General features: G+C 42.9%; 1 protein-coding gene across 1 annotated transcript in view; it reads left to right on the top strand.

Annotated features, from left to right (window-relative positions):
- Positions 1–11,589: 11,589 nt before the first annotated feature.
- The window catches only part of ALKAL1 (ALK and LTK ligand 1), a 50,905-nt gene continuing 37,871 nt past the window's right edge, over positions 11,590–24,623 (top strand). Inside the window, exons 1-2 of the mRNA XM_050942074.1 lie at positions 11,590–11,751; positions 13,329–13,676. Coding sequence (XP_050798031.1) covers positions 13,340–13,676 — 337 coding nt within the window. The 5' untranslated portion in view covers positions 11,590–11,751; positions 13,329–13,339. The remainder of the gene's footprint in view (positions 11,752–13,328; positions 13,677–24,623) is intronic.

Genomic DNA, 24,623 nt, shown 5'->3' with positions numbered 1-24,623 from the left:
ACTTCAAGCCACTGATTGAGACGGCACACTAAAATTAGAATGTAGCCACAGTGGTGGAGGAGCTAACTTCCCCTAGCCTATACATAGGGTTCCAGTCAGGGCTGTATTGTGGGCAGCTAACCCTTCCTGTTTTTCGTGCTGCTGTAGCTACAATCTATTTTTATCATGCTAGTTCCCTCAGAGCTAGCACAGATATGTCTCCTCAAACTGGGAATAACATGCCCATCTTGAAGTGTAGACATATCCATATGATGCAATTATTACTTTTGTGCTTTACAGAAGCACTGAAGACAACACTATGATAATCTTATCTCACTCGGTTGATTTGTTTAAGTTAAATTACTCTCCAACTGTCTAGAAAGGCTTAGGCTCATATAAGTAACCTGATCAAGTTAGATTTAATAAAAGGCCATATGGTGCAGCCAGTCTGAGGCTCTTAATGAATGCTCTTTGCTTGACCCTGTCAAAGGTTAGCCCTACTTTATTTTTTTCTTTTGAAATAGATAAATTCCTTTGTCTAGGATGAGAACATCTAGTTATCCCAGACCCATGAGCTTTGGTAATGGATTTTTCACTGGTTCTTATAGCACTTCTAAAGCAGCCTTAGTGGCTCATGGAATCTCCCTCCTTTTAGCTGGAGTGGGGGGCCCTGTTACAGTTTTGTCCCCTGTTTCTTAAAGCTCTGAGTAAAGCTCTTGGTCTGTACAATTAGTCAGTATTGATAGTCAATAATCAAACGTAATCAAAGAATGTATGTTAGTCAAACTAAGAGAGTGAGAAAAAGCAGGGTCACAATGTATGTGCACATTACTTTCTGATCTATGATCTCTTCTATCTTTTAGAGCTCTCCTAGAATGCCATGGCTCCAATCTGTGTTTAAGGTTGACGTGACATTGCTGTGTGCTTGGCATTAGAATGGGTGCAGAGTGGCTTTCAAATAATGAACAGAAATGTCCCTGTCCATGATGAAAAGAGCATTGTTGAGGAGTATACCTGGTCATGATACAGAAGAGGCATAGAAAGGGCATTGGTGTTTTAAATGCAGCCTGTGAGTGCAATAATGGGACCAGTCCTCCTTCCAGCCAGTCAGTAGGAATTTTCCCATTGACTTCAGTGAGAGGAGGATGGAGCCTGACATGCAAAGCAGCCATTTTTAGAGATTTCTGGTAACTCCTCTTGCCAGCCAGGCTTACTCAGCTATGCTTAGGAACTACATTCTAAGGAAGAGAGGAAGGAAGGGATAGCTCAGTGCTTTGACCATTGGCCTGCTAAACCCAGGGTTGTGAGTTCAATCCATAAGGGGACCATTTAGGGATCTGAGGCAAAAATCTGTCTGGGGATTGGTCCTGCTTTGAGCAGGAGGTTGGACTAGATGACCTCCTGAGGTCCCTTCCAACCCTGATATTAAAGATATTAAAGGAAAAGCAAGGGCAGGCATGAGCATAGGCACTGCCTCTGTGGGTGCTCTAGGGCTGAAGCACCCATAGAAAAAAATAGTGGATGCTCAGCAGGGCGGGGCCTTGGGGCAGAGGAGGGATGGAGGACCCCTTGGAAAAACTGAAAGTCAGTGCCTGTGGTCATGAGTCCTAGCTGTGATTAGAAATGCTTCTGAAGGGTCACTGGAAACATTGTCTCACAGCCCAGCACTTCAAACACATATTCAGCACAGTGATCTTACAGCATGGCTCTCCCCTCAAATTACTTCACTGTATTAAATTGCAGGTAACAAATCACCGTGCTTATTGCTGCTCTCTGAAACCTTCATCCACAACCCGTAGCATAAAAGTACACAGCTAAGCCTGAAACACTCCCTCCAATGGAAATATCCCTGGGAAGTAATCTGTAGGGAGGAAAATTCTGCAAAGATGCCCTTGAGCAGCAGTTATTGACCCTGTGGATCCAGTCCCCTGCACTCAAGGCAGGACTAAGTATTATCTAGACCATCCCTGACAGGTGTTTGTCTAACCTGCTCTTAAAAATCTCCAAGCATGGAGATTCCACAACCTCCCTAGACAATTTATTCCAGTGCTTAACCACCCTGACAGTTAGCAAGTTTTTATTAATGTCCAACCTTAACCTCTCTTGCTGCAATTTAAGCCCATTGCTTCTTGTCCTATTCTCAGAAGCTAAGACAAACAATTTTTCCCCCTCCTCCTTATAACAATCTTTTATGTACTTGAAAACTGTTGTCATGTTCAGTCTTCTCTTTTCCAGACTAAACAAACCAAATTTTTTCAATCTTCCCTCATAGGTCATGTTTTCTATATCTTTTTTGTCGCTCTTCTCTGGATTCTCTTTAAATTGTCCACATCCTTCCTGAAATGTGGTGGCCAGAACTGGACACAATACCCCAGTTAAGGCCTAATCAGCACAGAGTAGAGCAGAATAATTACTTCTCATGTCTTGCTTACAACGCTCCTGCTAATACATCCCAAAATGATGTTTGCTTTTCTTGCAATAGCATTACATTGTTGACTCATATTTAGCTTGTGGTCCACTATGACTCCCATATCCCTTTCCACAGTACTCCCTCCTAGGCAGTCATTTCCCACTTCGTATGTATGCAACTGATTGTTCCTTCCAAAGTGCAATACTTTGCATTTGTCCTTATTGAATTTCATTCTATTTACTTCAGACCATTTCTCCACTTTGTCCAGATCACTTTGCATTTTAATCCTATCCTCTAAAGCATTTGCTACCCTCCGAACTTGGTATTATCCTCAAACTTTATAAATGTACTCTCTATGCCATTATCTAAATCATTGATGAAGATATTGAACAGAACTGGACCCAGAACTGATCCCTGCGGGACCCCACTCATCATGTCCTTCCAGCATGACTGTGAATTACTGACAACTACTCTCTGGGAATGGTTTTCCAACCAGTTTTGCACCCACCTTCCAGTAGCTCCATATAGGTTGCATTTCCCCAGTTTGTTTATCAGAAGGTCATGCGAGTCAGTATCAAAAGCTTTACTAAAGTTAAGATCTACCACATCTACCGCTTTCCTCCATCCACAAGGCTTGTTACCCTGTCAATGAAACCTATCAGGTTGGTTTGACATGATTTGTTTTTGACAAATCCATGCCATCACTTATCACCTTATTATCTTCTAGATCAGTGGTTCTCAAAGCTGGTCCGCTGCTTGTTCAGGGAAAGTCACCAGCGAGCCAGGCCGGTTTGTTTACCTGCCATGTCCACAGGTTCGGCTGATCATGGCTCCCACTGGCCGCAGTTCACCGCTTCAGGCCAATGGGGTCTGCGGGAAGGGTGGCCAGCACATCCCTCAGACTGCGCCGCTTCCCTCAGCCCCCATTGGCCTGGAGTGGCAAATCGCAGCCAGTGGGAGTTGTGATCAGCCAAACCTGCGGACGCAGCAGGTAAACAAAGAGACGTGACCCGCCGGGGGCTTTCCTTGAACAAGCAGCAGACTGGCTTTGAGAACCACTGGTCTAGATGTTTTTAAATTGATTGCTTAATTATTTGCTCCATTATTTTTCTGGGTACAGAAGTTAAACTGCCTGGTCTGTAATTCCCTGGGTTGTCCTTATTTCTCTTTACATAAATTGGCACTACATTTGCCCTTTTCCAGTCTTCTGGGATCTCTCCAGTCTTCCATGATTTTTCTAAGATAATTGCTAATGATATCTCCTCAGTAAGTTCCTTGAATATTCTAGGATGCATTTCATCAGGCCCTGGTGACTTGAAGACATCTGATTTATCTACATCATTTTAAACTTGTTTTTTCCCTAAGTACTTCTGCCATTTCCACATTTTCTGTTATTATTCTCCCTTCCCCCCATCCCCCCACCGAGTAATGAGCCTACCCTGTCCTTGATCTTCCTCTTGCTTCTCATGTATTTGTAGAATGTTTTCTTGTTACCCTTTATATGTCTAGCTAGTTTCATCTCATTTTGCAACTTGGCCTTTCTAATTTTGTCCCTATATAATTGTGTTAGTTTATACAGTATTCATCCTTGTAATTTGACCTATTTTCTACTTTTTATAGGATTTGTTTTTTTATTTTTAGATCATTGAAGATCTCCTGGTTTAGCCAAGGTGGTCTCTTCCCATACTTCCTATCTTTCCTACGCAGTGGGATAGTTTGCTCTTGTGCCCTTAATAATGTCTCTTTGAAGAAGTGCCAGCTTTCTTCAGTTGTTTTTCCTCTTAGACTTGCTTCCCATGGGATCTTACCTACCAACTCCATGAGTTTGCTAAAATCTGCCTTCTTGAAATCCATTGTCTTTATTTTGCTGTTCTCCCTCCTACCATTCCTTAGCATCATGAACTCTATCATTTCATGATCACTTTCACCCAAGCTGCCTTCCACTGTCAAATTCTCAAACAGTTCCTCCCTATTCGCAAAATCAAATCTAGAACAGCCTCTCTCTCTTAGTAGCTTTCTTCACCTTGTGAAATAAAAAATTGTCTCCAATATATTCCAAGAACTTGTTGGATAATCTGTGCCTTGCTGTGTTATTTTCCCAAAAGATGTCTGAGTAGTTGAAGTCCCCCATCACCATCAAGTCCTGTGATTTGGATGATTTTATTAGTTGTTTAAAAAAAGCCTCATCCACTTCTTCTTCCTGGCTAGGTAGTCTGTAGTAGACCCAACCATGACATCACCTTTGTTTTTTACCCTTTTATCCTTACCAAGAGACTTTCAACAAGTCTGTCTCCTGTTTCCATCTCAACCTCAGTCCAAGTGTATACATTTTTAATATATAAGGCATAACCTCCTTCCTTTTTCCCCTGCCTGAGCAAGCTGTACCCTTCTATATCAATATTCCAGTTATGCATATTATCCCACCAGGTCTCTGTAATGCCAACTGTCATATTTGTGTTTATTTACTAGCATTTCACGTTCTTCCTGCTTATTCCCCATACTTCTCTTCTTAGTATACAGACATCTAAGATACTTATTTGATCTTGGGGAACCAAGAGAAGGCTGGGACTATTCATGGGGAAGGCCTGGTGTATCTATGCTGGGTTTGGGGTCTCTTTCACTCCGGGCCGGGTAGCTCCTTTGGAGACCTTAGCTGCCCACAAAACCCTCTTAAAAAGGAATTCCTAACCAGACTCCACCCAAATGCAGTACAGTCTGGCTTCATGTTATATTTTGTATTGATTCCCTCAGGCTTGATGGAGGATGACATACATTCTTTTCAGTTCTACTCTGCCCTTTATGCACCTGGCCAGTCTTTCTCCCTATGTGCAGGTCTATGTTTTCAGTGCAGAGCTCTCCATGAGGTACCAGAAAAAGGAAGAGGTTGATGCAGAGATAGTTGCATGACCCATTATTCCATGTGGATGGTATTCTTCAAGTGTGGGTTCCAAGGGTTTTATTGGGCCCCAATTAGATATGCATTTTTTAATTCTTGTACATGGCAAACACCTGTGGTGAAAGGAGATGAACAGGTGTGGATTGAGAAATGTACAACTCAGCATAAATTAACCTCCATTTCAGTTAAACTGAGAAAAAGCCTACAACAGAAGAGCATATCTCATTCACAGTGATCACTTCCTGATTTTCTCTTACAATTTTTCTTCTTTTCTTCCCTTAAAAATACCTATGGAACTAACAAAAATGATAGTGTAACATTACAATTGCAGGACCATTAAAAGTTAGGGAACTAAAAATGTTAAGGTTGCCTCAACAATAACTTGGGCACAACTCAGATGCCACAGTGAAGAGCATGATATGACTGATAGATTGCACATATTCAGCATTTTCTCATGTTAAATGTACATCTTAAAATATTGCTCTCTGTTATTAAAATATATGGGAAGTATAACATTGAAGCCTTAACTCTTGGAATTTCCCAGTGTTTGATCTTGCAATTGGTGTGTGTGTGTGTGTGTGTGTGTGTGTGTGTGTGTGTGTGTGTGTGTGTGTGTGTGTGTGTGTGTGTGTGTGTGTGTGTGTTTCTAAATTAAAAGGAAATATAAGGGATGAGAGATTTTTCTGTGAGGGGGTGTATACATGGATAGATGGAAGGGATGGGTCAAGAAGGACTGAGCAATGGCAGGAAGGACTTAAAGGAGGAAATAGGGGCACCTGGAGTAGAGGCAGAGAGACCATTGCAGGGGATACCATGACAGAAGGCAGGAAGCAGAGGGTGGGAAAAGAGGGAAAAGGGCCAGAAAGGTAACAAAACTATAAAGAATTAGTGATTTCATTATATTTAAGCTTTTGAAGATAGGTGTGTCAATGCATCCAATATCATAATACATGAAAAGGGGAAATTAACTGAAAGTGAAATACAATTTTTTTTAATTGATAAGAAAAACCCACATCACTAAATAATCCATAATTTGCCTCTGAAACTCTTCACAATAAAATACACTTGGGGCCAAGAGATTATGTGATTCCAAATAGGAAATGAAAATTTAATGGTTAATTATCCTCCCTGTTAAAAATTTGCATTGTATTTCTAGTCTATATTTTTCTAGCTTCATCTTCAATGATTGGGTCTTGTTATACTTTGTCTGCTAGACTGAAGAGCACTTTATTATCATATTTCTGTTCCTTTGTAGATACTTATAGATTGTGATCAAGTCACCTCATAACCTTCTCTTTGATAAACTAAATAGATTGAGCTCCTTGACTCTTTCACTATAAGGCATGTTTTCTAATCCTTTAAACATTCTTGTGTGTCTTCTGTGACACCTCTTCAATTTATTAAAATCCTTCTTGAATTGTGGACATCAGAACTTGATACAGTATTCCAGTAGTGGTCAAACCAGTGCCAAATGAAGTGGTACTATTACCTTTGTACTCCGACTTGTATTGTTTATACTTCCAAAGATAACTTCAGCCCTTTTGGCCACAGCCAGTTATGTTATTCTTCAAGTATGTGTCAGTGTGTAGCCCACTGCAGATGAGCATGTGCTTCCTGTGTGAGACTAAAGTTTTTCTGGAGGGTTGTTAATAACTGTGTCTGTCATGACTATTCATAGGCCCTGTGACTCCTCATGCTCCTGTATAAAGGACAAAGGGTGGGGTGGCCACAATCTTCTCTTAGTTCCCTCTTACTGGCCTCGGCAATGAGACAGAATCTGGAGACTGTCTGATCCACTAGTTCTTAGCTCAGGCTAATCTTCAGAATCTTCAGAATCACTTCTGATCTCCTGTTTCCCTCACCATGATCTGATTTCAACCATCTGGACCAAACTTTTCTAGTTAGACCGTCCCCCCCACCTCCCAACCCACACAGGGCTCTTCAAAATGGCAGACTCAAACCTGCAGGCTTCCAATTCTGTCCATCCCGTGATAGACTAATTCTACTAAAGGGCAGGCAGAGTAGATTTCTCTTTTGCCTGGGGCAATCACCTTCTGAGCTGATGCTTGGTTTCTTATCCAGTCTTGATATGAGAGGCAGAGACTCCACTCTCTGGAACAGTCCAGGCAGATCTCATCGGACCCTGTGGAAAAAAGCTCCAGAATCTTACTGGTGGACAAGCCAGCATCTTTAAGCATACTATTAAGCGGGGGGTGACATATGAGACCAGCATGGAGAAGACAGCACTGAGGAAAGATCTGGTATAGATATTGGCACTGGCACTAAAGTCAGCTTAAACGTTGAAGCCTACAGCAATACCTCCAGCGTCAAAGTAGAGCACCGAAAGGAGTTGCTCCAAGCACCAAGGCAGAAGTTCAAGAAAGAGCTCAGTGTCCTCCCATGAGAAGAGTCACAGCAAAGCCTCTGGAGAGAAACTCTACAAACTTTGCATGACATTAATGCAACAGACTCTGACAATGTTCCTCTCTGCGTCGATCCCATTGGGGCATGAGACTCAGACTGAACAAGGTCCTTCACTGGTGCTGAAAAAATCTACCAACATCAGTACTGACTCTGATACTGGGAGCACTTTAAACACAAGTTCTATCTGTTTAGAAATACATTCTCTCCATCATAGAACAAAGAACCTTCTCCTCTGAGGTCTGCAATCAGCGACACAAAGAGACATACAGACTTCTCCTATAGGACTCAGCTGCCACTGAGTAGTCAAGACTCGCATTTGTCTAGCCAACAACCAGCAAACCTTCTATATGTACAAGGTGTGCTACTGGGGCTCTACTGAGGGTCACTCCAAGCTCAAAACTGGTGTGTAGCTCTTCATTTGCAGGATGTTTACTTCCATATCACCATCCACCTGGGCCACAAGAAGTATCTAAGAGTCACAGCAGGGCTTCTTATTAATACAGGGTTCTGCCCTTCTGATTCTCCATGGCACCAAGAGTGTTCACCAAGTGCCTGGAAGTAGTGGCAACACATTTATGAAAACAGGAAATCCACATTTACCCGTACTGGCTGATCAGCAGCAGGTCCCTGCAGGAGCCTGAGACAACCTTAAATTGTGTCCTTTCTCTCTTCTCTCAACTAGGATTCCTTCTGAACTACAGTAAATTGTCTCTAATACCATCACACACAGTAGACTTAATAGGAGCTTTAGTCAGCTCCAGAGCAGCAAGTGATTACCTGCCAACAGAAAGATTATGATCTCTTCAGTCTGTCATAAACAATTCACAGATTAAATAGACTATGACAGTTCCTATGTGTCTGGAGCTCTTAGGCTACATTCGGTGTGCACCTTGCCAAACTTCACCTTTGGTCCTTACAACTTTGGCCTCCACATCCAGATGGCTCATGAACATGGTCCTGCCTGAAGTCCGGTGAGTGGTCATTTGGCGGCTAGATCCCTTGAATGTGTGGAGAGGGGGAAACATTCTCAGTCACTTCCCTGATGATGGCTTTTATCAAGGATGCTTCTGGAACAGGCTGGGGCACCCACCTCAACCATCTGCAAATGTACTGAGTAACATAAAACTGATGATTATAAGTTAAAATTCCCATTGATTTCAAAAGGAGCAGGATTTCACCTTCTGGGTTTTCTTGTGTAGCTGGGTTAACATGAAAGACATGCTAACAGATTCACTTTGACTCAGTCAGGCACCTATCCTTTGAATCTTCACTTTATCTGCTTTCAGTTATATGGATAATTTGAGGGTAAACTTGAGTAGTTTGTGTATTTTAGTACCTAGAAACCTCATCACTAAAGCAACGCTGGCAAGCAGGTCACCCACTTGCAATTGAGCATATGTTGACCAAGGATAAAGTGAAAATTCAAAAGAGTGTCTCACTGAGCCCAAATGATTTTGTCGGTATGACTTTAATTTCATCCCAGCTAAACACACACTTGTTACTGAGGGATGTCAGAGAAGAAAAAGAAAGTACCACTAATCAATGCAGTAACTAACCAGTGGTTTATAGTTCAGATAGCAAGTAAATATCTCAAACAATTTATGGCTATTGTGGTCATGTTCTTTACATATATCCTAAATAAGGGGCCGTGTCAACTCTAAATCCTTTAGAATTAAGAATTACTCTGTTTGCTGTTTTCCAAGTACTTTCGCTTTAAAAATCACACTGGGATTCTTTCCAAGAATACTGATGTAGGGCTCTTCATGGCCACCGCTAGATAGCCCTGCTGCAGTCTTGGCCTGAGAATAGGTTTTCAACCTATTAAAATTGCCTGAGATTAGTAAAGCAGTCTTCTCCCCCTAGCTGCTGCCCATGTCTCCTTCTTTGAAATACTTTCTGAAGAATGCACATTCCCAAACAACATAAGCAGAAGTAAGGCTTTGCGCAATAATAGAAGATAAATCTCTTAAAAAAAAAACAAAACATAGACTCTGAGGTTCTTGCTTACTTTTTTTTAACTAAATAGGAAAAGCTACTTAAAAGTAGAGATTCAGGAATCATGTAGCCCTAATTAGTCATTATTTTAGAGCTTGATCCAACTCCCATTGCAGTCAATGAGAATCTTTACAGTGACTTTAATGGAAGCTAGATCAGCCCTACTATCTGTAATGCTTACTCTCTTACTCCCTTGGTTTCTTGTTTACTCTCTTGAAAACAGAGGAGGAATACATTTAAAAAAATGTAAAAGATGGGATAGTGCATTGGGCTTTCACCTTTGGCAACCTGGGTTGTTGGTTTTATATTTATTTATTTAATTGAAAGTCTTTATTGGTTTTTTTAGGTGGGAATACCAGTGTATTGTTAATCCAAAAATGTTAGGGTGCAGGTCACTGGAAAGAGAGAAAGAACTGGTAGCAGGAATAAAAGAGAAAGGAAGAAGTTGGGTGCTCTACAAGGTATTCAATGAATGACAATCAAATAAAATGAAAGTGTAATACAGAGTTTTGCAGAATATAACTATAGATTATTGATCATACGTGTCAAGGAATAAGTTATGACTATGTACAACAAAATTTGCTGGTTTTATACTCATTCCTAGCCAACATCCGCTTCCCAGAACCACCACAGAATTTGGATGGCATGAATAGTAGGTTTTGCTCAAGAGATGCTCAGGCATCCAGATCAGGATCCCCAAGATGTTACTGAACAAGATTCAGCTGCATTTGCAGAGCTGACTAGGGAAGCTTTCAAAATACCTGCTCCTTACTATGGTTTTGAGACCTGAGATTGGGAAGATTACTTTAGGATCACAATGATTGCCATACCAGGTCACTCCATGTAGCACAGCATGCTGTCTGACAAGGACCAGTCCCCAATACTTCTAAGGATGATACAAACAACCCCGAGATGGCCAATTATGGGATAATCTGACCAAGGGAAAGTTTCTTCCTAGCTCCCCTATTAGTTAAAGTTTGGCTTATATGTTGTCTAAGCATGAAGATTTGTATCTCCTACAAGACTCTTCTTTAAAAAAACCCTTACTCTTAGAACTTTGGTTACTCCATATAAATGTCCAATTCTTTTTTAAATCCTGTTAAACTTTGGCCTCAGGTGACTTGTGACAAAGGGCTTGATGGGTTAATTCTGTGCTGTTGTGAAGAAGTATTTCCTCACATCATTTTTAAATGTGCTGCTTTTCAATTTACAACAGAACCTTCTGTGCCTGATTGTTCTTCCAGTGCAGAGGTCCAATTTCCAATGATTTCAAAGCTTCCTTTCCATCTTTATGAATCTTTAAGGCAAATTTACAAACATTTTGGAATTAATGATTTTGCTAAGGCAGTGGTAACTATTTTGCCATTTTATTTTTTGTCTCCCATGTTCTGAAATTATTTTTTAAAGAAAAGTATTAACTTGTAATGTGCTTTACTTTATTGGTTCATTAAAAACTTTCTCTCCCTACCTGCCCTCAAAGCATGACAAACCTGGGTGTGTGCAATTTATATACACTGCTCCTTTCTGATGGCTTCTTTTTTTCCAATATGAGAGAAATTAATTTTACTTTCTCCCAATGTATTAATAGCTGTACAAGGGAATTCCACAACGTTCAAAAGTATTCTCCTCTCTCCTACGTGTAGGTTTATTAGCAAGCATTTCCTAATCTACAGAGAAATCTAATTTCACAAATAGATCCGAGCCACTTCAACTGATGGCTTTCAATTGCTATCCACTGGGGGACGAAAAGGGAGGAGGAAGTTTGTCAGAAACACTTTCGCTGAGGCGAAGAATGATTACCAAAGATGTCTTCATTGACTGCCACCCACCTACAGTCGATAGTACTCAAATGAATACGCCGATAGTGAACTATATAAGACAGGCGAATGGCTGCTAAAGGCGCATCCTACTGTTTTGGGTTTAGAACCGATCGCTCCCCATTCACTCTCTAACCAAAGAAGTAAGTCTTCACTGGGAGAAAGAGGAAGGAAAGTCTCTTAGCAACTTAGAAATACCAGAGTTGAGCAAAATTTGACTCTACTTCAAGGTAAGCGCTCCCTCTTATCCTGTTTAGAGAGAGAGACATTTTGCCAGGCTGCTGCAATTCTCTTTGTAGTCAAGATATGGTGGCTGGGGTTTAGCGATTTCTTTAATTATTCCAGGGGTTGTGTCACCACTTAGAATAATCAGGATCCGCTCGCCGCATCAATGAATGAAAGGCTAAATCCGTTCCTAATTCATTCATAGAGCTAGTCATATGCAATAGCTTCAGGCGGAGGGTTGGAAACCTCGAACTATTTGGGGGCAGTTCGCTTGCTGCGAGATCTTTTTAGCTCTTTTGACAAAAGGGAGTTGCAAGTGATGCAAACATAAATCGGTTTGTAAATAACTAAATTATTCCCCTCTTTTGTAATCCTAATTGTTTGCTATATTTAGAATAGCTTACTACATGTATTAAGTTCTCTGCTAGGAGTCTCAGCCCGTCATTTTTGTGTTTGCCTTTTAAACCGCCCTTCATATTTGTCTCCGCTCCAAAATAATGAAACACCCCCGCCTCCGTTTTCCTAAAATACTTATGGAAGTATCTTGGCTTGTAGTATCTCCATGTGTGTAATGTGCTCGCGTGGATGTAGGAGGGCTTTGAGGTCTCACACTGATACAGTAAAACATACTAAAGGTTTGGGCTTTTAAAATGTATTCCTGTCAGAGCACGGGCTACATTGAAAAACAAAGCGCCTAAATTCTCTTACCAGTCACCTGGCAAAATCATTAACCCACCCGAAAGCCAGGAGTTCGATCAATGAATGTGCCCAGTAGATTCACAGAGATGAAAGTCAAGCACATAACTAGAACTGGGGGAAATTGTCATTCTAAGTGGAAAGACAGCGAGAGTGTATTTTATATAATGTATATCAGTATGAGAATCTAGGGCAATGCCAGAATAGTGTGGGGATTTCTAGTTCTATGGCTTAAAAATCCTGGGAACATTTCTCCTTCCTTCCCCATTAAAAAAAAAGTCTCTGTCTTGGTTATCTGTGTCCAGCTGAAAGTTAAAACTGGTTGTAATTCCGCTGAAAGACTAAAGCTTCAGGAGTGATCACACTGGGAGAAGAAAGCTAGGCAAAGCCCCAATAAAGCCCTGGATTGTAATATGTGCTGCTCGGTTAATACTCTTGTCCTAATCTGTGTCTATAAATGAGTCCTAAAGGGATCTGAGATGAAACTGCAGCGCTTGCCGCGGTGGGCGGGGAAGTGTGGCGCGCCCAGGCCATCCGGAGAGCCCTCCTTCTCCCCCGCCCCCCCCCCACGCCAGCGCAGCGGGGCTGGCACTAGCAAGGTCCCCAGCCCGGCAGCGCGCAGTGTAGGCGCTGGAGAGGAGAGGGGTGTGCTGAGCCCAGCGCCCTTGCGCCCACCCGGCTCCCTGCGCGCCCAGCAACACGCGCCTCCGCTGCGCTCCAGCCAGTCTGGTCCCAGCAGCGCTCTTCTACCCAGCGCCCTGCAGCCGGCCCATTGGCTTCGCTCGCTTTCCCCACCCAGTGGGACAGGAGCCGGCCCCAGCATGAGGAGAGGGCTGGGTGCGGGCATGGCCAGGAGCTAACCGTGCTCTGCTCTCTCTTCTCCCAGGAGCCAGAGAGATGCGAGGGGCAAAGAGATGTCACGCTCTGCCTGCCATCTTCTTCCTGCTGCTCACTTCAGCCCCTGCGCCGCCGGGGGTCGAGGGCAGCAGCAGGGACCTGGAGGCGCCAGGAGGGGACAGGAGGACTCTGCTCGATCTCCTCTTGCAAGCTATCGGGGACAGCCAGAGCCACCACCCCCCGAGGGGGGACAGGGTGATCTCCAGGCGCTACAGCGGCAGCGCCCTTTACTCTGCAGCTGTGGAACAAGACCTCCGGGTGACTTCCTCCGCCTCCGCCTCCAGGGAGCGAGCAGCTGGGCAGGTGCCCCGGCTCTTCACCAGCTCCAGGCACGTAGGTAAGAGCAGCGTCCCTTCCCCTCTCCTTTTCCCCTCCGCGCCCCCGATCCCAGCAGGCGGGGGACCGCTCAGCCTCTCTCTCCTATCCCTGGCCTGGCAGAGGAAACTTGTCCTCAGCAGCTGTGGTACTTGTCACACCTAGGCCGGGAGGAAGGGCGCGTTTCCCCAGCTCCCGCGAGGGCAAGCACGCGTGTTTTGTCGTGCTCCGTGGGGATCTGTGTTTCTTCCCCGCCCCTCTATCTGCGGGAGCGGGACATGTTGATGGCTTTAGAGCCAGCGGGAGCCAAGCTGACCGTCCTCCTGGCTCGTCTGAGATCTGCCGCTTGCACGTGGATCCCAGCCGCGCAGAGGAGCTGGCCTCAGCCTTGTAGAAACACAGAAGCAGAGAGCGAGCTTCTAGAAATCTGCTTCTCCGCTTCCTTCCCCCTCTGCCCTGGTGTCCTTGTCGCTGCTGCTCGGCTCCCGTGGCAGCCACCGCAGCGCGAAAGCTGCAAACTTTCGGTGCAGGCAGGAGCGGGAGCAGCGCGCGGATGTTTTGACTGGAGCAGAGCGCGTGGCCCGATGCCCTGGATTGGCTGCTGCTGCCTGTGTGAGCTGCAGAACTTTCCCCACCTTGTCCTTAAAGTTTCTACCTAAGCGATTCCCATTCACTTTCAGGTCCTCGGGTGCCTTGTTAGCCTTTAAGTGCTGCAGGTCTCCCGAGGCTAAGAGCCTGAGTTTACCCCGTGAGCTGCTGTCCCTCTCCCTTACACACCCGCAGGCAGGGCGCAGGAGGTCGGATGATGGGCTGGGGCAGAGGAAAGCACAGCGCTGGGTAGGGAGAGCCGCTGGGGGCGGGGGCGATCCGCTGCAGCACGGGGAGCCTCTTACAGAACAGGGGCCAGGGGCTGCTCCAGGGGAGCTTTTCTTCTTTATCACTTCGCCGTCGTTTCCAGGCTCTCGGCAGCCCCTGGATTTGTTTCTGCCTTTGTGTCCCTCCCGGGGCAGCCAGGAGACTCAGCACATCCGAGACCTGGTGGATTATAGAATATAATATCAGGCTTGGGAAGGGACCTCAGCAGGTCATCTAGTCCAGGGGGTTGGTAACCTTTCAGAAGTGCTGTGCCAAGTCTTTATTTATTCACTCTGATTTAAGGTTTCACGTGCCAGTAGTATATGTTAACGTTTTTAGAAGGTCTCTTTCTATAAGTCTGTAATGTATAACTAAACTATTGTTGTATGCAAAGTAAATAAGGTTTTTAAAATGTTTAAGAAGCTTCATTTACAATTAAATTAAGATTCAGAGCCCCCCTGGACCAGTGACCAGGACCTGGGCAGTATGATTACACTGAAAATCAGCTTGAGTGCTGCCTTCACCACCTCTACCATAGGTTGCCTACCCCATCTAGTCCAACCCCCTGCTCAAAGCAGGACTAATCCCCAGGCAGATTTTTTTTCCCCAGGTCCCTAAATGGCCCCCTCAAGGATTGAACTCTCCTACCCCTTCCCTCAGCTGCACCCTGAAGGGGACTCCTCTCAGACCTGTACTTTTTAAACAACTAGCAAGCAAATATAGGAAGCAATTTATTATCCTGCGGCTTCTGCTTTGGCTCCATTCCCCAAACTAAGAGTTCAGCTTGTGTTGGGCTCCTTGGGGGTGTGTGGGGGGGGGGCGTGGAGGCTAAAGTTACACCAAACCTAACAAAGTATGCTGTCCTTATCTGGAGGTGTGAGAGGGGGAATCAAGTTTACTGGTGTCATGTGATTGTCACTTTGGCTGCAAAAGTTGAGCTTCATATTTTTTGGAAAAACAAAACCAATGAGCAGTGGTTTTAAATCAAGCCCCTCCCTCTTCATATTTACATTGTTTTGTTCTATCCTTGGGTCAGCACAGAAACACTTCTCATGAAAATGAATTCCTACCCACATTCTGCACTGGCAGTTCTTTTATTCCTAGAATTAAGCACAGAGAAAATAACTGATGTTACATTTAGCTCTGGATTTGTTAATTCAAGATGTCTTGTTTTATTGATACTGACAGCACCATTTGGTCCATATATTAAATAAATGCTAGCAACTTTCATGAGTCTGCCTGGGAGAAATGCAGTTTACCTTTTCTTCTTTTTGTGTGAAGAAGGTCAGAGTAGGTCAGAAACATTCCTCCTGTTAAGCAATAAAGTATGGCAGGGAAATGAATTGTGGGTTTGGGCATAAAAGTCAATTGTGATCAACATAATTGTGTCTAGAACATATCAGGTACTAAGGTCTTATTGTGATAACGTCTTGTATCCAGTAATGATGTCAAAACACTGAGTTACAGTGATTAGTTATCTGCAGAATTCTTTAATAGATAAGTGTATAGGTAAGACACACAGTCTTTTGTCTATGTGGTTAGGCTATGTACATTCTACATAACTGGTATTTTTGCATGAAAGTAGCATTATAAGATTTACAAAAAGGAGATTAAAGCATGAATATATCCTGGCTGTAGCCCCCACTGGTGTTTTCCATCAGGCTCACTGCTATTTCCTCCTGATGATGCTGAGCAATGAGAAAAGACACATGAGAAAAGTTGACATGGCAAAAACAAATAAAGTTTGGCCTTTCAGTATTGTGCCTCTTCTATACACATTCCTTGACCTTTACATTTCAAAGGTGCAGGAAGATGCCATTAGTGAATACAGTCCCAGGAAGGAGAGTATCTTTAATGAACCTGCCAATATTTTCCCCCAGTGCTTAGACCACTAGTTTACTGAAAAGAGAGGTGCCCATGATGCATGATATATCACTATCCTGGCTTGGACTACATGTGAGACAACTGCAATATGTCTGATTTTTCACAGGTCCCCCTTTCAAGGCAACATGCAGGATGTTTGACCAAGTTCCACCATAAGTAATTTATTCTCATGACAGGATGGTAGAAGGACAGAATAATTGCACTCCCTGGTCTATGTATATAAATCCTCAGGCTGGGGAGTGCTATTTTTTTAAAAAGCATGATAGATGCAAAAGAAGCATAAACCTCTTAGTGTTGAGAGCAGCCAGACTAACTCTGGGAGTTATAAAAAAAAGTCTATTAGAAAACATATTCAGATAATATCCCCACAGATTCATGTGCTGACAAGAAGGGTGATAGCAGGGAACATAGGTATTGACATACCAGAAAAGACTAGTGGGGCATCAAATCCTGTATCCTGTCACTAACAGTTGCTAATATCAGATGCTTTAAAGGAAGGCATAATTATAAAATACCTACCATAGACGAAGTTTCTTATGCACTGAAATATAAAAGTTAAAGGCATATAAAATATATATATATAATATCTAATGTAACAGTGACTCTTCATTACCCTTATAAATATCTATCTATTTTTTAGAATCTTTTCTGATGGACAGAGAAATACTTTTGAGTGCAGTTCACACAGCATGATTTCTTTCTCTTTAAATACTTAGTTTTAGAGAATGTAGTGCTTGTGAAGAATGCAGGACTAATAATCTTAGAAACTGCAGACCTCCAGTTTTCCATAGAACAGATACAACATGGTTAAGCTCCGAGCAAGCTTCCTCCCTGACCTAGAGAGATCTTCTCTAGAGTTTAGAAATTTTCATGCTTATTCAGCTTCTGGATTTACTGACACAGTAGACAGCAAGGGTTCCAATTACACCTATTTTCATGGCTGAGGTTTTTGAGGTGGCTACCCATCTACTTGAAACTGGATTTAGTTATCAACTCTTTTAATTTATGTCAATGGCATGGTGACAACTTTTGTTTCAGATGGTCACAAAGTGTCTATTGAACTGGATTGATAAATGGATCTCTCAGAAGGCTGGTTCACTCAGATCAGGATGCAGATAGAGCTCCTTATTTGGCTCATCACTTATGTTCATTTTTTAAAATGATCATTTTGTGTCAAATGACAATTCAGTACCCCTTTCTGTTTCTTCTTTCAAAAACAAAAGGTACATGGAGTTATGGTACACTAGGAGAAACACCTATTTTATGTGTCCTTCCTTTCCCTCTTCTCCTAGGAGCCATTCAATAGATTTGGAGAAAGAGGTCTTAGATTATACTAATCATCTCATATTGTGCATGGAGACCCTTATTTCCAGATCCAGTGAAGATGACAGCTTCTTCATCACTTTCTCTCTCTCTCCACTCAGAACCCAAGTCACAGGAACCTCCATCGCCCAGATCCTTCCAAGTTACTCTTGTCATTTTGATTAAGAAAAGTGAGCATCTATTCCCCAGAGAGATATTCAGACAAAGTAATATCTAGCAACCAAAAGACAATCTTCTGCTAGGATGTCTTCTAGAATGTGACTAGAAATACACAGTGTTCCTTTGAATAGTGTGTTATCCCTAATGGAGTTAAATTTGCTACTGCAACATCCATACTTTGAGCCTCTATAAGCCTGAGAACTAGTCATATTAAGAAGCATATTTTTTGCTTTGAAAAGTTGTTATGGGTCCCTCTTTTCTGAACCACGACTGACATTTTCTCCCTATTCCCTATATGTAACTATGGTTTCCTAATCGTCATTATTCTGAATACATGAGTTTTCAATTCTGTCTTTTCATCTGAAAATTAAAGTAGTATTTTACACAAAGATACGGTGGTCCTCAAGTTATCTTCTAATTGAATGTTTGGGTAAACATGAATATTTCATTAATTTCATGAGATTTTCTTGGCTGCCTTTTATCCAAATACTTTCTGCAAAACAGGAACAGCTTTGGTGTACCCTATTATGCTAAAGTAGTCCTAAAAATTAAAAGACCGTATATATTCACTATTCTCCCTTTATGTAGAGGAAAGAGTCATCTAAATTCACAACAGCTAGGTGGCTCAAATTTTGCCTTTGTTATGGGAGGATATTATTTTAAAAGATATCAGTTGATTTTTTTCCCAGGATTTTAGGTCACAACGCCAGGTTCTGTTCTCAGTTATACCAGTGTAAATTCAACAGAAACTTTTAAATTAAACAGACAAGATTTTAAAGGATGTAATGGAGAACGGAATTGAGGCTGATGAAGAATAGAAACTTACTTTTTAATTTCCTATTATTTTTATAATAATTAGCATGTTCTGTCATGATGCACATGGGATATTCCAGGCAGTGCCTATGCCTTCTCAATTAATTAATTAATTAATTATTTTCAATATTCAAATAACTTTTTCCTACTTATAGTATGAAGGTAAAGATTCTAGATATTGGGAGAAAAGGAAATAACAGTAGTCAAAACTTTCCATTTTCCAGAATAACATGTCCACCAGACGGACAAGCCCCTAAAGATTAGCTAAAGTAACAGATGGAGCCACTTGATAAGTAATTCTATTTATTAAGTTAAGAAGTCTAATATTTTTATTTGACTTCCTTAGTTAATCTTGTGGTTCCAAATCTACAATTTATAAGTCAATCATTTTTATTGGAAGCTTGGTGAGCAAGTCCTTCTGTGAGCTGCTTCCAGTCACTTAATCCATGATTAAGGATTAGTAGTTTTGGTGTTTTGAAGGAAATGAATTGATATATAAGCAAAATTATAATTGTGTGTGTATACAAAATCTAGTAGCTAATAGACAGCAAATTAATTTTTATGGAGTAAACAAACCATAGCAAGTTTAGCTCTTCTGATTGTCTTCTCGTTGAAATAATTATCAAGGGATATTTCAGCAGAATTTCTGGACAGTGTTTGTATCATCAGGTTTCAGACATTTTACAGTTCGCTATTATTTTGTAATGACTAATGTGTATTTTGTATAGTTATTCTGGAAGGAAGATTATATTTAGCACAGGGTTATACCATGTGCTTTGTAACTCAACTAGCTCTTTGTGTTTTCTTCTGTCTTGAGGGGAATCTAATAATATTGTGTTTATTATGGTAGTGCTTAAGAGCCAATCAAGAACGGAGCCGCGTTGTGCTAGGCACTGTACAAACACAGGATGGAGGGTGGTTTTTGCCCCGAAGAGCTTACCAATGAAAAAGGCAAGACAGACAAAGGGTAGGGGAAGGAATAGAACATCCAAGCAGATGGCTTGGATGAACAATGTGATGGCAGACCAAATTCAACCAGTATTAGGGTGACCAGATCACAACACTAAAATATCGGGACACATTGTGGTGCCATCAGCCCCGCCCAGTGTCCACCCCTGCTCCTCCCAGGCTCTGCTCCCACTCTGCCCCAGGTCCTGCCCCCTTCCTGCTCGCCCCCCGACCCTTCCTCATTCCCTGACCCCCTGCTGGCTTGCTGCATCCTTCCTCAGTCTCCCCACCCACTGCTCGCCTCCCCACCCCCATCGCCCATCCACATCCGCCGCTTGCTTGCCTCTTCACCCTCCCCACTTGCAACTTGCCTCTTCATCCCCCTGCCCACCACTCACCCCTGTGGTGCTGACTTTCCGTCTGCTAGGTGGGCATTTGCCCACCCCGCCTCTTCCCGCCCAACCATCTGCCCTTGCTCTGCCCCCATTCCATCCCCTTCCTTTAAGCCTCTGCTCCTGCCCTGCCTCTTCTCCTCCTCCTCTCCTGAGTGCGAGGTGTCCCCGCTCTTCCCCCCTCCCTTCTGGAAAGCACTAAGTGCCGCCAAACAGCTGTTTGGTGGCGGGAAATGCTGGGAGAGGGGAGGAGCGGGGACACAGCACACTGGGGCTGGAGGGAGAAAGAGGCGAGGAGGGGGGAGCTTGGCTGCAATTTTTCCTCATGGAGTCGGTGCCTCCCTCCCGCGTGCCTCCTTACCTGAATATCGGGACAAATGGCATCCCAATCGTACATTGATCGGGATGCAGGACAAAGGGTTAAATATCAGGACAGTCCCAATTTTATCAGGACATCTGGTAACGCTAACCAGTATCAGTGTTATTAATACAGAGCCTTTCAGTTACAGTTTTGATTTGTTTGGTGCTATAATTCAGGCCTAATTTGCCCTCCGTTTTATGACAATCTGCATCACATGTTGATTCTTAAGGCTAATTTCCATTTTAAACTTTACAGGCAGTGGCAGAGGGTCCAGTCCGGCAAATGAATAATAGAAAGTGTAACACTTACAACCTTGAGTATTCCTATTGAGTTCAATGGGGCTAACAGTCATATGCATTATCTACGCTGGTACTAAGTTTAGCACTGAGCCCTACATGAACAGTAAGAGATGTGAAATAGGTTTCTCTTAATGCTGTAGGAGTACATTTTGTAGGGAGAGAAAGGATGACATTTTTATTATTTAATTGTACTATTATTTTGCCCTATATATTTTTCCCTTATAAGCTCTCACAGAGAAGATCCTATTAGTCATCTTTTTTTTTTCTGATCAACTGTTTAACATTTGTCCTATTGAACATGCAATTTTGTTTTATTTCATTTTATTCCTTTATCTGACATCCTGTTTCTTTGTCCCCACTCCCCTCCTTGGAACGCACCTCTGTGATCTCAAGCTGTTCCCTCCTCCTGTTCCGGAGCCATTTCAGACCCATCTTTTCCTGCCAGATGCAATGTTACTTTTGTATTACCACTGACAATGAATCATAGAAATGTAGGGCTAGAAGGGACCTTGAGAAGTCATCAAGTCCAGCCCCCCTGTGCTGAGGAAGGATCAAGTAAACCTAGACCATCCATGATAGGTTTTTGTCCAATCTATTCTTAAAATCCTCAACTGATGGAGATTCTACAGCCTCCCTTGGAAGCCTATTCTAGAGTTTAACTACCTTTTATAGTTAGGTTTTTCCTAATATCTAACCTAAATCTCCCTTGATGCAGATTAAGCCCATTATATCTTGTCCTACCTTCAATGGACTTGGAGAACAATTTATCCCTACAGTCCTCTTTATAACAATCCTAACATATTTGAAGACTGTTATCAGATCCCCCTCAAACAAGCCCAGGTTTTTTAACTTTTCATCATAGTTCAGATTTTCTAAACCTTTTATCAATTTTGTTGCTCTCCTCTGGACTTTTTTCAATTTGTCCACATCTTTCTTAAAGTGTGGGACTCAGAATTGGACATAGTACTCCAGATGAGGCCTTACCAGTGCCAAGTAGAGTGGGACAATTACCTCGTGTGTGTTACATACAACACTCCTGTTAATATAGCCCCAAATGATATTATCTTTTCTCGCAATTGCATCATCTCACATTCAATTTGTGTTCCACCATAACCCCTGATCCTTTTCAGTGATACTACAACCAGTTATTCCCCATTTTGTAGTAGTGCAGCAGATTTTTCCTTACTAAGTAAGTACTTTGCACTTGTCTGCATTGAATTCTGACTAATTCTCCAAAATTCGTCAAGATCTTTTGATTTCTAATCCTGTTCTCCAAGGACCCTGCAACCCCTTCCAACTTGGTATCATCTGCAAATTTTATAAGCATTCTCTACACTTCATTATCTGAGTCTTAATGAACATATTGAATAGTACCAGGTCCAGGACTAATCCTGGCGGGACTTCGCTAGATACACCCTCCGAGTCTGACAGAACACCATTGATAACTACTCTTTGAGTATGGCCTTTCAACTAGTTGTGCACTCACCTTAAAGTAATTTAGCCTAGACCACATTTCCCTAGTTTGCTTATAAGAATGACATGTGGAACTGTGTCAAACAGTGCCGGCTCCAGGCACTAGCGAAGGAAGCAGCTGCCTGAGGCAGCCAATAGAAAGGGGAGGCCGTCCATCTGTTGCTGGGGCGGCATGTTGGGGTCTTTGGCGGCAATTCAGCGGCAAGTCCTTCAGTCCCTCTGATCCTCTTCAGTGGCACGTCAGTGGCAAATTAATTGGGTTTGTCTTTTTTTTTTCCTTCGCCACTTAGGGCAGCAAAAAAGCTGGAGCCGACTCTGGTGTCAGAACCCTATGTCTTTGTCTGATATGAGTGTTTCTCAATATCGGTCATCTTTATCTTGGCTCTTAATTTAAATAATCCCCCCACACACAATAGGAATGTGTGTTCCCTGAGCCCCAAGCACAGGGCAAGTGTTGAAAGGTTGGATTGTCATTGAATTTACTGATGCATCAGTGGATTAGAATCCTGCTGATACAGTTTCTTGCCTGATGGCTCTTCCCTCAGGACTATTGCGCAAAGTATCACACTTACATTTTGAAATCACTATGTGTGTGCCTGCCAAACATGGTTTGACATTGCTGTAAAGGGATATGGACTCTCATATGGACAGCTGTTTCAACCTATGTTGTGCCAATAGTCCTCAAACCCATTCTGTATGAGGTCAAGCCTACAGGCCACTGGCCCAGCTTCTGTGTGAACAGCTAGAAGTACAACTATATTGCTTTTTAAAATATAATGAACTCCATCAAATAAAAATTATTAGATAAGTTATAGTGACACGTACATATCTTTTTACAAATGGAAGCCAGACAAGACACATTGTATAGGATGCTGAAAAGCACCTAAGTGATTTAGGAGTACAAGTCCCACTGAAATTCAGTAAGAATTGTGTTCCTAAGCCACTTAAGTGTTTTCAAACCCTCAACTTGTGTGTCCTTTAAAATCAGTGGTCCCCAAACTGTGGGGCACTCCCCCCCAGGGGAGGCACAGAGGAATGTTCAGGGGTGTGTGGGGGGACCAGGGTGGAAGAAGGAGTGCCACCTAGCTCTGCTCTGCCCCCACCTCCCATTCGGTCCTGGCCCCAGTTCATGTCCTGGCCTCAGCCCCCGGCCCCGCTCCTGGCCATGGCTCCCAACCACAGCTGTCGGCAGGGAGGGAGAGGGGGGGCACAGACAGATTATATTAGGGGCAAGGGGGGTGTGACTTAAAAAGTTTGGGGACCACTGTTTTAGGCCAAGATTTTTTTAAAAGGGGGCCTAAGGTTAGGTTCCTAAATCCATGCCTCGGGATCTAATTAAGTGATGTGATTTTCAAATATCTTGAGCACTTCAGTGAAAACTGTTGGATGCTCAGCACTTTTGAAAATCAGGTCACTTACTTAGGAACCTAGATAAAGACTAGATAAAGTCAGAACCAACTTTTACCATCTAGGCTGAGATATTCAGTGCTGCATAAAGGATTCAAATTATTAAAAATTATGCATCCAGACCTCCATAGATGGCTTTGAAAACTTCTCTCCAATCTGTAACCTGGATGGCTGCTCACATATTTTGCATGAGGCAGTGTTTTTGCTGAGTTCATGTCTCTCTCCCTTTTGTTACTGACTTTATATACCACTCTAGCATCTCTTCTTCTGTTACCCTGATTAATGATGGTTTGTCCCATCCTATAAGTAAATGCTGATAGATATTGGGCTCACGCCTTTTCATGGTTATGAAGGCATTATGGGTGTGATTATAGAATGTGTTTTGAATACCCATATGGGCATTAGCTACTCCCTGCTAGGTGTAGTGGTTTTGTAGCTCAGGCCCAGTTTTCTTGAAATCCTATTTTGCTTTTAGTACAATACAGCTGACATTTCAAATTCTTGTGGCTCCCTGTGTACTGGGGTTTGGTCCAATGCAAGGTGATAGCTATCTGTATGGGATTCCCTCTTTTCTGTGCTTTCTCATGGACTTGTTATTTACTGTATTCCAGTAACATCCAAAGGGTCCAATCAGGGTCAAGGGCCTGTGCTAGGTACTGTACAACCATATGCATTGAGAGTGGGCTGGTTTCTCTGGTTTGCTAAGTCCACAAATTGACTTAAAATGGCCAGACAGAGCCAGTGGAGAATCTCCTCTGTGCAGGGGAACTCACCACAGATGGAAACCTGGCAGATGCCGATCAGCCACCTCCTGTAACCGCTGCACTACCCACTCCCACTGTAGAAGAGGATGAAGGGGGTGGCTGGGTGAAGGGGGAGTGTGGTAGAATAGCACTTTACTAAGCCTGATACCTCTCTGGCATAAGTTTGAGCTATTTCCCACAGCTGAAACGTGAGCTGGGTCTGTGTAAGTGAGGCTCAAAGAGCTGTAAATGGCGCTGTCTCAGCAATTCCCCCCCACTGCCATTGTGCAGAGTTTTGATATAGTCTAGAAT

Source organism: Gopherus flavomarginatus, chromosome 2 (assembly GCF_025201925.1).
Source record: "Gopherus flavomarginatus isolate rGopFla2 chromosome 2, rGopFla2.mat.asm, whole genome shotgun sequence".
In the NCBI taxonomy this organism is placed as follows: Eukaryota; Metazoa; Chordata; order Testudines; family Testudinidae; genus Gopherus; species Gopherus flavomarginatus.
The sequence above is the reverse complement of the archived record's forward strand: the minus strand, read 5'-3'. Positions and strand labels throughout refer to the sequence as shown.